The sequence below is a fragment of the Polyodon spathula genome, chromosome 21 (genome assembly GCF_017654505.1).
Source record: "Polyodon spathula isolate WHYD16114869_AA chromosome 21, ASM1765450v1, whole genome shotgun sequence".
Lineage (NCBI taxonomy): Eukaryota > Metazoa > Chordata > Actinopteri > Acipenseriformes > Polyodontidae > Polyodon > Polyodon spathula.
This window is the reverse complement of record NC_054554.1, coordinates 12195501-12211902: the sequence shown is the minus strand read 5'-3', so window position 1 is coordinate 12211902 and position 16402 is coordinate 12195501. Positions and strand designations below refer to the sequence as shown.

Genomic DNA, 16402 nt, shown 5'->3' with positions numbered 1-16402 from the left:
AATGGCAATGTTTTTATGATATGCAATATAATGCTGTGCAATGCCATACAAAATCAGATTTTTTTAAATGAATGTAAGAGGACATTTGGACTCTATTACCGTGCCACCAAGCCATTATTTTAGATGTATTTATTTATTTATTTCTTTACATTAGCAATGATAGTAGCTGCATTGTTTTATAGCCATTCATGTATTTTATTCAAGACTATTCTCATATTCAATTTCCAGTTTCCATAGACACAACAGACAACACATGGTTGTTGTCGGTAAGGCAAAAGTGTTGGGTTGGGGGAGATGGATGCAGGCATTGTTAATATTAGGTTAAGTTTACAATTAGGTATGCTTAAAATTCAAAGGTAGAGAACAGCACACAGTCACGTTAAAGAATCAAGTGCAGTTAACATTTATTGACTGATGAAATACAATTCAGATTTGATGCAGTATGTCCACTGTTTTGTCCTTTCAAATATTTTCACAAAACAGACAAAACATTAACATTTTAAAGCTACAGTGTTCAGTGCAAAAAAGCACATCATGAAAAACACACTTGTAGGTGAAAAACACTTGAGTAAAAGTCGTTACATGTAAGAAAATATGTAAACTTGTGAAATTTTCTGTCCACTAAAATAAATGATTTTACATAATCTCTGTGAGTAAGAAGCAGGAGTGTCCAGTGTGAAAACACAACACAAAATAATAAGTTAACGTAGCATCCAAAGTAGCACTATATAATTAACGTTGTTCACTACAAAACTGCCTGCGTTACAAGCTCTTCCAGTGTCTTTAAAAACCATCGTTCAAACCGGGGCGTTGACTCTGCAGAATCCGGTTCTTTGGCAAACTTTGTGGTGTTTCTAGCTCTGTGTTCTAACCACATGCATTGGGCTTGGTCTGTCTTCTCTTGTGTGTAATCTAAGTAGTAGGAGTTGAATATATTTGACAGGGATTGAGTATTTCATCTTAAATGATTAATCTTGCCCTCTAATTATATTCCTGCTATATGTTCACACACGGGATATTCTGCAAAACCAGAGTAAAGATGTTGCAGACTTTAAAGTTCAAAACGGAAACTAATTTATGAGCAAGTGTTACATTTGCATTCTTCTTTACTCCTGATAATAGTTTAATGGTCTATAGAGTGTTGAATAACTGTCTCCTCCCTCTTTACATTAATAGAACAAAGGTCTGCGATATATCAGATGTATTTTAAATGTATCCCCATTGTCTTTTAGAAAATGCAAATACAAGAACCATTTTAAATGTAGTTTCCATCAGTTGTCATATAATATTTAAACGTGTAGCAAAATGTGTTCTTAACAGCAATCGGTATAACTGCACAGAAATGTAGGTGGTGTATAATTTATAATGTGTAACACATCTATTTCTGTTTAGGTTCCTGTGAACGTTTTAGCAATTGAACTGAAAACTGGTGGAATCAATTTAAACATGAAAATCATTCTCTGATCTTTTTATAGTTAAATCGCCCCAGCCTCTACTCCATTGGCAACAAATGTTTCAAATTAAAAAGAAAAAAGAAAAAAAAATCTTGTCTACTCAGTTTTTTAAAACCAGCATGGTTTTGTTCAACATTTTTTTTTTTTTTTTTTTTTTTTTTTTTTTTTTTAAAGTTGAATAGCCTTATAGGTGCTTTATTTCTACAGTGACCGCCAAGGTAAACCATGCGTGGCAGGAGGGTTGTGTCCCAAAGTCAGTGCCCAGGTATTGTGTTAGAATAAGGGGCACTGTGCAGTAGGAGAGGTCATCTTGAATGAGAAGCCAGGTTCTGTCTACTTTGTGGTATTGCTGCATGGAAAAATAATCAAAACAATACACTGCTTAAAATGTATTTGTTGACAAAAATGACCATATGCGTATTTGTTCATACAGCAGAAGTGATAAACCACTGCATCAAAAACATATCAACCTGTGCAGAAATGATATCTGAAATAAATAACTCATTCTACTGTGTACAGATGAATACTTTTTGTTTTCCAGCCAATTTAACTCAAAATGGAAGAGTACATTTTGAATGAATAGTGAACATACAAAAGAAATTATAAAAAAAAAAAAAAAACACATTTGTCACAGCATTACTTTGTGGGTAAAGGTGCCAACCCCTTGCATCCTACAACAGTAATTTTCATTAGGAAGTTGTCCTGCCTTTTAAAATGTCTCTCCTTACGCTCAGGTTTCAGGCAGTTCAAGTGGGTCTCCATCTGGGTCAGCTGCATCTTCTTCCCGACAGTACTCAAGGCAGAGGATCACTCGAGTAAACCTCAGGGACTTTATCTTCTATATGGAAGAGGAACGAGAAACGAGCCACTCTCTCCTGCTCTACAGGGCCCTGCTGAAATAAAGCTAAATGCTTTGTTGTTCTTCCATGCTTTTTATTTTAGGCTTCAGTTGGTCTGTTTTTTTTTTTTCTTGCAATGTGCCTTTGATTTAGGTTTTATTGCTATGTCTGTTGTAACCAATGCTTTTAGAATGTATTAGATACTGTAATTCTCAATACTTGTAGTGCAAAAAAGGGTGCAAAAGTTGCCCGTTTGGTGTGCAACTGAACTAAATAATTAAAAGGGGCGCAGGATTTTACCATTTGAACCCAAACAATACATTTACTTAGAGAACAGCTGTAACTTTTTTTTTTTTTTTTAGATCCACTGAATTTTACTTGAATGAGTTTGCTTTAAAAAGTAAAATCATTTGGGAAGTCATATGATCAGGCACTGTTGCGTAATTTGGGAGCAAAAAAGTAACAGTAATCCTCAATAATACATTTTAAAAGAACATTTTTCTAATGTTCATGTCCATTTTATATCCAAATGAACTTTTTGTTGTTTCTGGCTTTTGGAGCTTCTTGCTTCTGTGCAGCTGCTGTCTGTTCTTAAATGTCCCATTTTGTAATTTTATTTGTTTATGGCTGGCTGTTCCAGGTCTTTTTTTTTTTTTTTTTTTTAAAGAAAGGACGTAGCTTCCTAAAAATTTCGTAAAGTATCAAGTCACTTAAATGTGTTATATTATAAAAAAAAAAAAAAAAAAGGAAAAAAAAAACCCTGCTGTGTTACTCGAGAATCACCTTGTCTTGTTTTAAGCATAAAGCAGTATTGTCTGTAACTGTTGAAGGGAAACTTGTTTTATAATTATTTATATTTTCCTTTTGTACAACTTTTATGCTTGCCACTTTTTGAAGCAAGAGTTTTATCTCGGCGAAATCTCATAGCAAAAGAAAAAAAAAAAGAAAAAAAAAGCACAAATTGAATTTTGTCCAATGGTTTAAAACAATTATTTTAATAATTATTTGTATTGTTTCAGATGCATAAGCAGAGGGGCATTTCTACTACTGCTTTTTAGCCAAAAGATTATTAGGAAGGAATTAGTGAATTAAACGGATGGAAATCATGTTTTAATGTATCAATAATTTGTACATATTGTTTACAAAGACCATGTGTTTATTAGAATTACGTTATTTTTGGTAAACTCTGTACATATTATGAAATTTTCCTGTTTGTGTGAAAAGCATACTTCTGTATTTGTACCTATTTTGTAAAGGAATAAAGAAACTGTTTACTAAACTAAACCTGTATTCATTATGACCTGGAAGCTTGTCATTTGACTTTCCTTCTTGATGTAATGCAGTACATTTAGAATATAGTAAATATACTGTTACCTTTATACTAAAGTTAGACAGTTGTACTGAATCGCCCCCATCTGAGTCTTCATTCTATCCATTAGATGGTGTTCATATTAAGTCCCATCCATTCATATCATTTGCAGAAGGATTTCACACTTCATCTATGTGAGTTATGAGTTACCTGTTTGTTAGTCACTTAGATCTATGTAGTTGAGCATTTCATATGGATACTGCTGCAATTTAAAACGGCTATCAGCTGGTTTCACAGACACAAAGTACCCTGTCTCTGTGGACCAGCCCAATGTATGCCAAGGCTATAAAAGCCAACATTACTACAGCCTGTGTAGTGCAGTGTACCTGGACAATATAAATGAATAACAGTAATCTTTTTATTGATGATTGTGCAGTGTACAGAGCTGAACAATCGCCACTGACCCGCTTGGTTTGAGGCCTGGTGGATGAGGCAGTAAACCCTCCATATTAGAGAGTATCACAGGGAGCTATAAGGGAGGAAATGGAGAAGGTGATTGCATGCAAATGAATCAAACACAACAGAGGGGTAAGTTGGCTGTCTATTTACGCTGCTCTCATAGCCAAAATTTGATGATGTGTTGTGTAGGGGCAGTCCTTCCTTTTAAACTTAGGTTTTAAACTTTCTTTTCTGTCTTTTAAAGCCAGAGAAGGTCCTAATTCAATTAGTTGTTTTTTGTGGTGTTTGTAAATCTTTGTTCTTGTTCTAACACTGTGATAAACTAAACTTGTTTCATCCATCCATTTTCTTTGTGAATGATATTTAGTTTTATTATCGAAGCCAAGCCAAAGTTAATTTTCAATCAACAAATTAGGGCACAAGAAAATGGCAAGTTGATCATTTTTACTGTGCCATGCTTGGTATTTTCCATGTAAATAAAATGCACAATGTTTACATAATTCTGTGAATTTTATTTCTGCAAATTTGAGGAAATCTAAAGCTTTGGCTAATACATGCATTTTGGGGAATTCAGCATTTTTCCTAAACCAACTAGCCAATCAAACCAACACCTTATGTGTTAAGTATTATTAAGCACTATAGGCACAAATTAATTTCACTGACCCAGTACATATGAGGAGATTCTACTTGCTAATTAGGTGACAGTATGTAGAACGCTAAATTGTTTAATTCGGTACAAATCATTAGGTCTAGAGTTAGGGTTGAGGTAGGTTACTAACAGACAGCGTGGTATTACAAACAATAGTGTCGTGTTCATATTGCGGGCTCGCCTCTTAAAAATATATATTCGTTTAGACCAGTGGTCCTCAAAGTCGTGCCCGCCGCAGCTGTTCTTAAATTATGGGTCGTAGCGTGGGAAAATAAAGAAAGCTTTAAACACGTTGTCCAACAAAACCGTCACAGCAGTCTGTTGACAGCGCTTGACAATGGCTTTTGTGATACGAGTAACTTCTAGAACTTTCTAGAACTTTCCAGTAATATAAATAGTAGTATAAATACAGGGGCCTTAAGCCCACCAGTTCAGTTTAGTTCCAGCTGCTTAAGTGGATACATATCTGCATTTTCTGGTCACAAAAGCAAAGCATTCCTGTGGGGAATCCAATAGTTTTACCAAGTTTCCCTGCTACTTTTGAGGGATAGCAGGGACACCAAGGGAAATACCACAGGCGGGACTGGCCCAGCAGACCGAAAAATTGTGTTAGGAATAGTGTCAAGTTGTAGCCACTAATAAATGCACAATCGAAAACTGGATATAGACTCTGGTGGAGCACTTGTAGGATGTCCCTCAAACAAATCCTTCATGCTTACCAAAGGAGGAGCAAGGCGAGTATAACAGAGAACATGATGGGAGACTACATTTGGGGGCTGATTCGTGAAAGTGATTTACAGTATAATCGTTAAATCTCGAAAAACTACTCACTTCTAAATCTTTTGTAGTCATTTTTGTATTACTTTAGTATAAATACATGTTAATTTGGATTCATATGTTGTTTTTTTCTGACTTTATGTGAACGAAAAGACACACATTTGCCCGTTTTCCCATTGGAAATAGGTAAATTTCAAAATATCACTGTCCTGGTCACAAAAGCAAAGTTTGTGGGGAATAATAGCCATTTTCTATACTTTTGAGGCATAAGCAATTAGGAAATAACACTTGCTACCCAGGAACAAAAATTGTGTTACATAGTGTTATTGTAATAATAAAGACCCTTTTGTTTTCAAAAGAACTCTATTCTGTTTCTTCACCAATATTATCTCTCTCTCTCTCTCTCTCTCTCTCTCTCTATGAGATATATATATATATATATATATATATATATATATATATATATATATATATATATATATACACACTCACACACACACACACACACACACTTCTCTCTTTGTGACGCTACTATAGTCCTGCAGCTTCTTAGTGTTTAGATTCCGTTGCGGAGGAGCCGAGCGGCACTCGCGTTGTGAGTGAGCCGTCCTGAAGTCGGTTAAGTTTACTCTGCTTTTCAGACTGACCTATGCTGGCGCTGAGCCATGTCTTTAGTTTGGCTGATAGTCAGCCATTTAAGTTTACACTGCTGAAAAAAAAGACCTGAGATGACCTTAAGCCGTCCTAAAAACGGCCAATGTAAATGCGCCATATGTGGATTTCTGTAGAGGCACAGTTACATTTGGATTCACCAAATACAGCATTTTGTGAATGGCTTAATGTGAGAATTATGTTGCATGTTGGTGACTTTCCATCATGTATCAAAGGAGCAATAGGTAAGAAGTATGTGTATATACAGTGGTTTGCAGAAATATTCACACCCTACCAATATTGTCACATTTTGCTGAATTACAAATAATTTATGCAGTTTTTCAAACAAACTTTTTTTTATTCAAAGCTGTAGTGGTTAAACTGAACACTGTTAGATGAGGAGGATGTTAAATGTCAGCAAAACTTGCAAAGAAAATGTACAAAATGAAATTTACTGGTTGCATAAGTATTCAGCCCCTTAAGTCAGTACTTTGTAGAAGCACCTTTTGCAGCAATTACTGCTATGAGTCTTTTTGGGTAGGTCTCTACTAGCTTTGCACAGTAGGATGGTGAGATTTTTGACTATTCCTCATGGGAAAATTGCTCCAGTTCTGATAAGTTTGTTGAGGATCGTCGATGGACTGCAATCTTCAAGTCATGCCATACATTTTTGATTGGATTCAAGTCAGGACTTTGACTGGGCCACTCAAGAACATTTAATTCTCTTGTTCAACCACTCCCGTGTGGCTTTGACTTTGTGCTTCTCCCCTCTATCCTAACAAGCTTTCCATTCTCTTCTGAAGATAAGCATCCCGATAACATGATGCTGCCACCACCATGCTTGACAGTTGGGATGGTGTTGACTGGGTGATGTGCAGTGTTGGGCTTGCGCCAGACGTAACGCTTGGAATTTAGACTGGAAAATTACATTTTTGTCTCGTCTGACCATAAAACCTTTTCCCACATGTCTGCAGAATCATCTACATGCTTTTTCACAAACTCCATATATGTTTTAAGATGAGGCTTTTTGAGTAATGGCTTCTTTCTTGCCACCCATCCATACAGGCCAGATTTGTGTAGGGACTGGCTTATTGTCGATGTGTGAATACTGACTCCCATCTCAGACACACAAGTCTCAAGGTCATTCTTGGCTTTAGAGTGACATCCTGATCCAGTTTCCTGCTTGCCCGGCTGCTCAGTTTGGGAGGGCGACCTGATCTGGGTAGTGTCTAGGTGGTATGATGCATCTTCCACTTCTTAATGATGGACTTCACTGTGCTGAGAGGGATAATGACATTTTCTTGTACCCTTCTCCTGCTCTGTGCCTCTCTACCACTTTATCCCTGACTTGTTTCAAAAGCTCCTTAGTCTTCATGGTTGCTTTGTTGGATCACTATGTGAGTTGCAGCTTGAAAGTCTTTGTATAGCTGAGGGAAATTGTCTACAAGTTCAACCACTTTGAGTACACACTGGCTGAAACCATTTCACTAATTTTGTGACCTTTCAAACAATTAATTTACACCTGAGTTGATTTAGGGCTGGAGCAGCAAAGGGATTGAATAATTAGGCAACTGTGATTAGTCTGTTTTTCTCTGTAAATCTTACTTATTTATATATTATATATGTTTTTTTATGTGGAGAATGTGGAGCAGTTTGTGTAGATTCTACATGTAAAGTCTAATTTGAAAGCGTCGCTCAGCATGCTCAGTTGCAAACAATATGTGATAATTTTGCAGGGGGTGAATAGTTCTGCAAGCCACTGTATATATTGTATATATTCCAATTTCTAATAATGAGTAAACTGAAGATTTCTCTCACCAGGGCAAAGACAACTTCTACTGGTAGAATTGTGCTCACTTGGACCTGCAGTGACCAGTTAATTCATCCTAAAGAATAATATCCGAGATCATGAATTTCAGGATAGATCCAATTATGGTCCTTTAAAATTCAACTGCTGAAACAAGGATTGTTTTATTATATCATTACTGTTCATGGCTTTGACACAATATGCCATGTGTATAGTAAACCTGCATTTATTTACATTAAAAAAACAACAAAAACCTGGCACTAAAAACACGTAATTGAAAAGCTTTCACAGGGAGCATTCTCTGTACCAAACATGACCATTTATAACTTCCTTACCCTTTGAAATACTCGCGTTTATTCCAATACCAATATCTTCCATGTCAGCCTTTCATAAAAGTTTCTTTTAAATTACTTTGTGAAGGTCAGACATGGCCTATTTTGCTGTGCACTGGGATTGCTGCTACACCCTAGGGCTGTGTGCTTGTGTGGTGTGGGGGAAGTGGCACTACCAGGAACACCTCCAACAGACAACATCAAACTACAACATGACAGCTTCACTCCCACAAATCCTCTGGCTTGTTTGTTTCATTTTTGGTCATCCATCAAAAAAACGTCAAAGGGAGTGTTTTTTTTTTTTTTTAACAAGCGCCATTCCGTTGCTTTATTAACTAACATACGCAAAATAAAAAACAAATGTTATACTTTAAATGAACATGCACTTTAATACTAAACTGTTTTAAATAAAATACATTTCAGCGGAAACCGTCCACCAAAGTATATCTTTTTTGAAATATATATATAAAAAAAGAAAAGAAAAACATTTTTACACATATATTGCTTGCAAATTTTAATTGCTGGTAACATTTACAGGAAACTGTATATAGAACTAGAGACTCTTGGCTTTTAAATAGTTATGTCCTCATTTACCTTTTATTTATATGAAGAGTATACTTTAACCTAGAGTCCTATTACATTTCAATATATAAATAACTATACAAGTCGCTAGTCTTCAGACTAAATAGTTGTACGCATCCTGGGAGCTGTATTTTGATCATTTTGATGTACACTGATTAGCAGAAATACGTCAGTCATTAAGTCCTGTAGGCTAAGGAAATGCAAGTATACACATATACTTGACAACTGATATAACATATTTTACAATAATGCATAATATACAACTCTACAGGTATTTTACAAAACAAAATGTAAAAACTGCTTGTGAAGGGAGGGCACTTGGGAGGATTTCTGTTTTGATACAGTCATTTTTAAAAACAGTCCAACCTCCCATTGTGACTGAATGGCCAGTGCTCATGAATAAGTAAAGTTCCTAATAAAGTCCACTTTTTAGTTAGGGGGTATAGATTGATTTGATCAACCTATACCCTGATAAGACACAGTTGGATTTTATTAGAGCATTTTACAGTACTAGGGAATCCCCTTGAATTGCATCAACTAATTATTTTAAAGAATTCACATAGAAAATTGAAATAGTTTTCATGTTTCTCAGGTTTACATTTTTATTTTGCTTTTTTCTCTTCTTATATGTCAGTGAAACAAGAAATCGCCTGACAAAGCGTAGGTAATCCTCAGTTAACTGAATGCAGTCATTAATGCCAGTAATCTGTGACACCTGCTTGATGTGGGAAATCCGAGAAAACCCAGCGGAGCTAAACCAAGTGTGCGTAAAGTGCCGCGCGATCCAGAATTTGCATAAACTAGTAAGTATGCTAGAAATGGAGCTGGAAGAAGTGAGACAGCAACAGGATCTTGAGGAACTGGCACACCCACAATTCATGGAAGTCTGCATCACCCCTAACAGACTGAAAGCCACCAGGGAGATAGAAGGTCAGAACAGCTGGGTTTAGGTAGGCAGAAGCAGGGGAAAAAAAAAACTTCGTCAAACACAAATCAAAACAACCAACAAATTTGAGTCACTTCAGAATTTTGATGAGCAGAACCAACAACAAGAGAATGAAAGGAACAACATCCAGGACCCCATTAACAGTGGTGACCAGACAGCAAAAAGAAGGGAGGTCATGATTGCTGGGGACTCCATATTGAGAAACACAGTAAGTTCAATTCGCAGTTTGGACCCCCTTACTACAACAGTGTGCTGCCTTCCGGGAGCCTCGGTCAAGCACATCACTGAGAACGTGGACAGGCTCCTAGAACGAACAGGAGACGACCCGGTAGCAGTCGTCCACATCGGTACAAACAACATTGGAAGAGATAGACCAAAATCCCTGCAAAACAAATTCAAAGAGCTAGGAAGGAAATTAAAAGAGAAAACCAAAACTGTGGTATTTTCTGGTATACTACCGGCACCTTGCAAAGGACCATATGGACAGCTGGAAATAATTAATCAAAACGCATGGCTGAAGATATGGTGCACACGGGAAGGCTTCACCTATCTTGATCATTGGACCACATTCTACAACGAGGAATATCTGTATAGACGGGATGGACTGCACTTAAATAACAAGGGAACCAGTCTACTTGGAGAAAAGATCCTCGGGCAGGTTCAGAAGCATTTAAACTAGAAAGGAAGGGGGGAGAAATCAACAAAAAAACAGAAGGGAGACCGCATCAAAACAAGAACAACAACTCAGGTAAGACAACCATTAAATGTATTTATCTAAATGCTAGAAGTATCAGAAACAAAATTCTAGAACTTGAAGCTACTGCACTAACAGGTAACTATGATGTGATAGGTGTTACAGAAACGTGGTTGTCTGAGTCTGATTTGTGGGTATACACTGTATAGGAAAGACAGGCAGGACAGAAGAGGAGGAGGGGTGGCGCTATACATAAGAAACAGTCTTGAAGCCCAGGTGTTAAACCTGGACAAAGAAAATAAAACCGAATCAATATGGGTCAGAATAACGGACAACAATTCAAAGGGCATAATAATAGCAGCATGCTATAGACCGCCAGATTCAGACGGTGAGCAAAATAATCTGTTATACAATGACATTAGAAATGTGTGTAGCAAAGGAGAAGCCATACTAATGGGGGATTTCAACTTCCCCCAAATAAAATGGGAAAACCCAGTGGGTTGCACGAAGGATGAAATAGAAAAGGTGGAAATGACAAATGACTGCTTCCTAACACAATTTGTCAAGGCACCGACTAGAGGGGAGACATGCCTTGATTTAGTCTTTTCAAATAACGAAGATAGAATAACTAAAACAGAGGTCAGAGAACCACTGGCAAACTCAGACCACAACATGGTCTCATTTGAAGTGTTTTTTAAAACCCCAAAAGTAAAGACTAAAGCTAAGGTTTACAATTTTAGAAAAGCAAACTATGAAGGTATGAAACAGAGACTAACAGAAGTAGATTGGAGTAAAATAGAGAAAACACCCACAGAAGAAGGGTGGTTGTTCTTCAAAAATGTAGTACTAGAGGCGCAAAACAATTACATCCCTAAAGTAGACAAATCTAAATGTAAAACTAAATTGCCAAAATGGTTTAATAGATCAATTAAAAAAAATATTCAGCGAAAAAAGGCACTTTACAGAGCATCAAAAAAGGACCAAAAAGAAAGTACGCAGAAAGAGTACACAGAACTGCAAACGCAAGTCAAAAAGGAAGTTAGAAAGGCCAAGAGAGAAATAGAAATGAACATGGCTAAGGGAGCTAAAACCAATTCCAAAATGTTTTTTCCAATATTACAACAGCAAGTGAACATTCAAAGAGGAGATTAAATGTTTAAGAGATACAAATAGCAAAATCGTAGAAAAAAAACAGCAAATATATTAAATGATTACTTTTCACAAGTTTTTACAAAGGAAGATACTGACAACATGCCCCACATGTCATCCAGTTCCTATCCAGTTTTAAATAACTTTAGCATAACTGAGGCAGAAGTGTTAAAGGGACTAGGAGCTTTTAAAATAAACAAATCCCCTGGGCCGGATGAGATCCTCCCAGTAGTACTCAAAGAAATGAAAGAAGTAATTTACAAACCGCTAACCAAGATCATGCAGCAGTCTCTTGACACAGGGGTGGTACCGACAGACTGGAAAATTGCAAACGTAATACCGATCCACAAAAAGGGAAACAAAACTGAACCAGGTAACTACAGACCAGTAAGCCTGACTTCTATTATATGCAAACTTATGGAAACTATAATAAGATCCAAAATGGAAAATTACCTATATGGTAACAGGGTCCTGGGAGACAGTCAACATGGTTTTAGGAAAGGGAGATCGTGTCTAACTAACTTGCTTGATTTTTTTGAGGATGCAACATCGATAATGGATAATTGCAAAGCATATGACATGGTTTTTTTAGATTTCCAGAAAGCTTTTGACAAAGTCCCGCATAAAAGATTAATTCTCAAACTGAATGCAGTTGGGATTCAAGGAAACACATGTACATGGATTAGGGAGTGGTTAACATGTAGAAAACAGAAAGTACTGATTAGAGGAAAAACCTCAGAATGGAGTGTGGTAACCAGTGGTGTACCACAGGGATCAGTATTAGGTCCTCTGCTATTCCTAATCTACATTAATGATTTAGATTCTGGTATAGTAAGCAAACTTGTTAAATTTGCAGACGACACAAAAGTAGGAGGAGTGGCAAACACTGTTGCAGCAGCAAAGGTCATTCAAAATGATCTAGACAAGATTCAGAACTGGGCAGACACATGGCAAATTACATTTAATAGAGAAAAGTGTAAGGTACTGCACACAGGAAATAAAAATGTACATTATAAATATCATATGGGAGATACTGAAATTGGAGAAGGAATCTATGAAAAAGACCTAGGAGTTTTTGTTGACTCAGAAATGTCTTCATCTAGACAATGTGGGGAAGCTATAAAAAAGGCTAACAAGATGCTCGGATACATTGTGAAAAGTGTTGAATTTAAATCAAGGGAAGTAATGTTAAAACTGTACAATGCACTAGTAAGACCTCATCTTGAATATTGTGTGCAGTTCTGGTCACCTCGCTATAAAAAAGATATTGCTGCTCTAGAAAGAGTGCAAAGAAGAGCGACCAGAATTGTTCCGGGCTTAAAAGGCATGTCATATGCAGACAGGCTAAAAGAATTGAATCTGTTCAGTCTTGAACAAAGAAGACTACGTGGCGACCTAATTCAAGCATTCAAAATTCTAAAAGGTATTGACAGTGTCGACCCAAGGGACTTTTTCAGCCTGAAAAAAGAAACAAGGACCAGGGGTCACAAATGGAGTTTAGATAAAGGGGCATTCAGAACAGAAAATAGGAGGCACTTTTTTACACAGAGAATTGTGAGTGTCTGGAATCAACTCCCCAGTAATGTTGTTGAAGCTGACACCCTGGGATCCTTCAAGAAGCTGCTTGATGAGATTTTGGGATCAATGAGCTACTAACAACCAAACGAGCAAGATGGGCTGAATGGTCTCCTCTCGTTTGTAAACTTTCTTATGTTCTTATTACACCCAGGCATCTTCAAACCAAACTGGCACGGCTATGAATTTCACCAAGAGTCGTCAAGAAGTTGATACTCAAACTGGGAGTAAGTGACAAGCTTTCGGGGCCAATTTTTTTAAAATGCAAAAATGTGATTCTAAAAGTAAAAATCACAAAAAAAGTCATATATATGTAAAATCCTGTGTTGTGTTGTTTTTTTTTGTTTTTTTTTAGTTATAAAGGTGTTTTTTTTCTTCACATTTCTGTTGTTTGTCTTCTCATTTTAAATGCAAAACTGACATATAAGATCTCAAAACTTCAATGTACAAAATCTTAGTTGGCCAGATATGAATAAATACTAAGTCAAAGCGTACGCCTATGACTACTAGGATATTTTTTTAACTGGCCTAAAAGCTACTTTTCATAGCAATTGTTTTATTTGCTCTCAGTTATGGAAAAAAAAAAAAAAAAAAAAAAACTGTTTTCATTAGAAACATTTTCTTTTATAATTTATTATTGAGGATTATCGTTGCTTTTTTTGCACCCAAATTATGCAGCGGTGCCAGATCATTTATGATTTAGTAAATAATTTTACTTTTTAAAACAAACTTTCAAGTGAATGATATGCAACATCCTTTACAATAATAAAATATTTACAATAATAAAAATAAGACTTGGATACTAGGGAAACCAGATCCAACTTTCAAACCCCAGGCCTCCTGAGAAACGCATCACTGAACACAATCGTCTCCTTTCAGTAACACAGGGAGGGAAACTCTTCATACCAGTGTGATTCACAGGCTGCTTGCATCCTGATTTCAGTGCATCTTTAAACACTAGATCATCAAAGGCCCTTAATTCCCAGATTTTATAAAAGCTAATGGATGATTTTTAACCTGAAACATGGCTGACTCTAAAGCATAGAAGCAAGCTCTGTCTCCTATTACTACTATTTGATTACATGTATTTTTTTAATAAAGATAAATTTCCAGGTAATTTTTTCACGAAATCAAAATCTAAAATAATTGGCCATGAATAAATTATTTAGTTAAGAATCCTGTTGAGTGTAAAACTATAAGAAACTCGGAAGACAAATGCCTCAACTGTGCTATAGCTAGGGCTTCTGTTTTTATTAATTGAATTTTTCTGTGATTTATTTTTAAGCTATTTGAGTTTTACGTAAATCTTTTTTTTTTTTTTCAGGGCTTTTGCTTTTTATATACTGTATGAAATTCTTGTTTTTGGTTACTTTAGTTTTTTTTTGTCACAATATATATAGTAACTCGACAAGTTGTACCTTCTTTCCTTTGCTGTCTCAAAGCAGGAAGGAGGCACATTACCCAGCTGCACTGGGAAAGGTAGTTTTTTTTTATTTTTATAGAAGTAGCAGGTTTTCTTTCTTTTAACTGGGAAAAGGGGTGAAGTCAGTGTGAATTGGGTAACCATTTTCAATGTTTTTCCAGTGTTTTTTGGCTATACACTGATTTAATCTTTTTTGTAGTGGGTGTTTTTATCGGTTAAAACCGAAAATTAGTAGCCCTAGTTATAATGTAACACTGGCCACGGGCAGACTAACATTTTGGCTAATACTTTCATAATAACAATTGATGAAGCCATTAGTCAATTTGTATTTGTTTCTTAGTTTTTCATGTGATATTTATGAAACAATGGATTGTAAGTAACTTTTGAATCATCCTATTTTTAAAGCCAATTTAATAATGAATCAAATTGCAATTCCATTGCTTTTGGTTGTGGCCTAAACCTTTCTAGTCAGCATTACTTAAATAGCAAAAACATTCCATATAGTTCTGCTTTTGACTTGTATACATACTGCACATGAAATAAACGTTGTACAAAGCCAGAGGCTTGGTTTTGGGATTAAAGTTCCTTGGATGTCCCGTATGCAGAACAAAACTGCTACAATGAAAACACAAATCAGACCGACAAAATGAGTGAATGGGGGAGAGGTTCCATCTTTCGTCAGCTGGGATTTCTTCTTGCTGTTTGGCTATTGTGTGCATCGCCATAGAAGCAGGTGTCAATTTTGAAATTATGGAGAGCTGACATTTCTGTCTTCAGTGTCCTTTGTCCATTTTTTTTTCAGTCAAGTCCAACATTGTCCCAGTTCAGTAAGGTACTTTGTTCCAACATCGTAACTTTTCAGATTACATTCCCTTAATGCAGTGAGCACTACAGTTCATGTTTTATTTTTTTCTGTTAACAGCTGGCAAAAAAAAAAAAAAAAAAAAAAAAAAAAGTCTTAATACTGTTGCCTGCCTGTGGTGTTTTGCACTTTCTTCAATGGCTCTTCAGTTCAGGGGCTCCTGTTTTATTCTGATGGTGGTGGCTGTAGGTTGTGACTTCCTGTCTTCGCGACAGAGCACGTATTCACTGAACTGCGAGGAATCCACGCCACCACCGCAAGAGGCAACTGCGCTGAAACCCTTCTGGAATAACCTCTCAAGCACCTACAAGACAGGAAACAGGGTCAACAAAAACATTAGCAGAGGGCCTTGGTCATCGCTTTCATCAGTTATTACAACCAGTTTCTCCCAGTACAGTTTCCAACACATAAACCTGAAGCAGAAAGCATTATCTCCACAAATAGAATTACAAAATATATATTTAAAAATCTCCTCCTTATGTGCCAGGGGGATAAAAAGCTTAAAAAACAGAAAGCTTTATAATAATTCAGTGAGGATTAAAGTAATTATATCCAAAATAATCCAAAACAAATTCTTAACATTCAAAAGGATTCAAGGGTGTTTACATATCCTGTATTTTTTACAGGATACAGAGGCCACAAAAGGTAAGGAGGGGGGGGGGGTTGTTGCCATGACGATGAAGAGCGCGGTTGGTTGAGGGTTCAGGATGATGATTTAAAAATGCAAATTATTTCTTCCAAAAAACTAAAATTGTTACATGACTATAAATATCTTGTAATGAAGTTGCACCTAAAAACACAAACACACATTTGCAAGTGAAAGTAACACAGTTTTCCAGATTAATCTTTTAAACAGAAAAGCTGTTATCAACCCCATGCTGAGCCCTATTAATG

General features: G+C 36.3%; 2 protein-coding genes across 3 annotated transcripts in view; one reads left to right on the top strand and one right to left on the bottom strand.

The window, feature by feature from the left end:
- LOC121296578 (transcription initiation factor TFIID subunit 4-like) overlaps positions 1 to 2957 on the top strand; it is a 91402-nt gene extending 88445 nt beyond the window's left edge. For both annotated transcript variants that reach the window (XM_041222287.1, XM_041222286.1), the window contains one exon: positions 2189 to 2957. In XM_041222287.1, the coding sequence (XP_041078221.1) occupies positions 2189 to 2356 (168 nt within the window). In that variant the 3' untranslated portion in view covers positions 2357 to 2957. The remainder of the gene's footprint in view (positions 1 to 2188) is intronic.
- Positions 2958 to 14584: 11627 nt separating this feature from the next.
- Positions 14585 to 16402, bottom strand: part of LOC121296588 (BTB/POZ domain-containing protein kctd15-like) — a 29395-nt gene continuing 27577 nt past the window's right edge. The window contains exon 5 of the mRNA XM_041222299.1: positions 14585 to 15812. Coding sequence (XP_041078233.1) covers positions 15654 to 15812 — 159 coding nt within the window. The 3' untranslated portion in view covers positions 14585 to 15653. The remainder of the gene's footprint in view (positions 15813 to 16402) is intronic.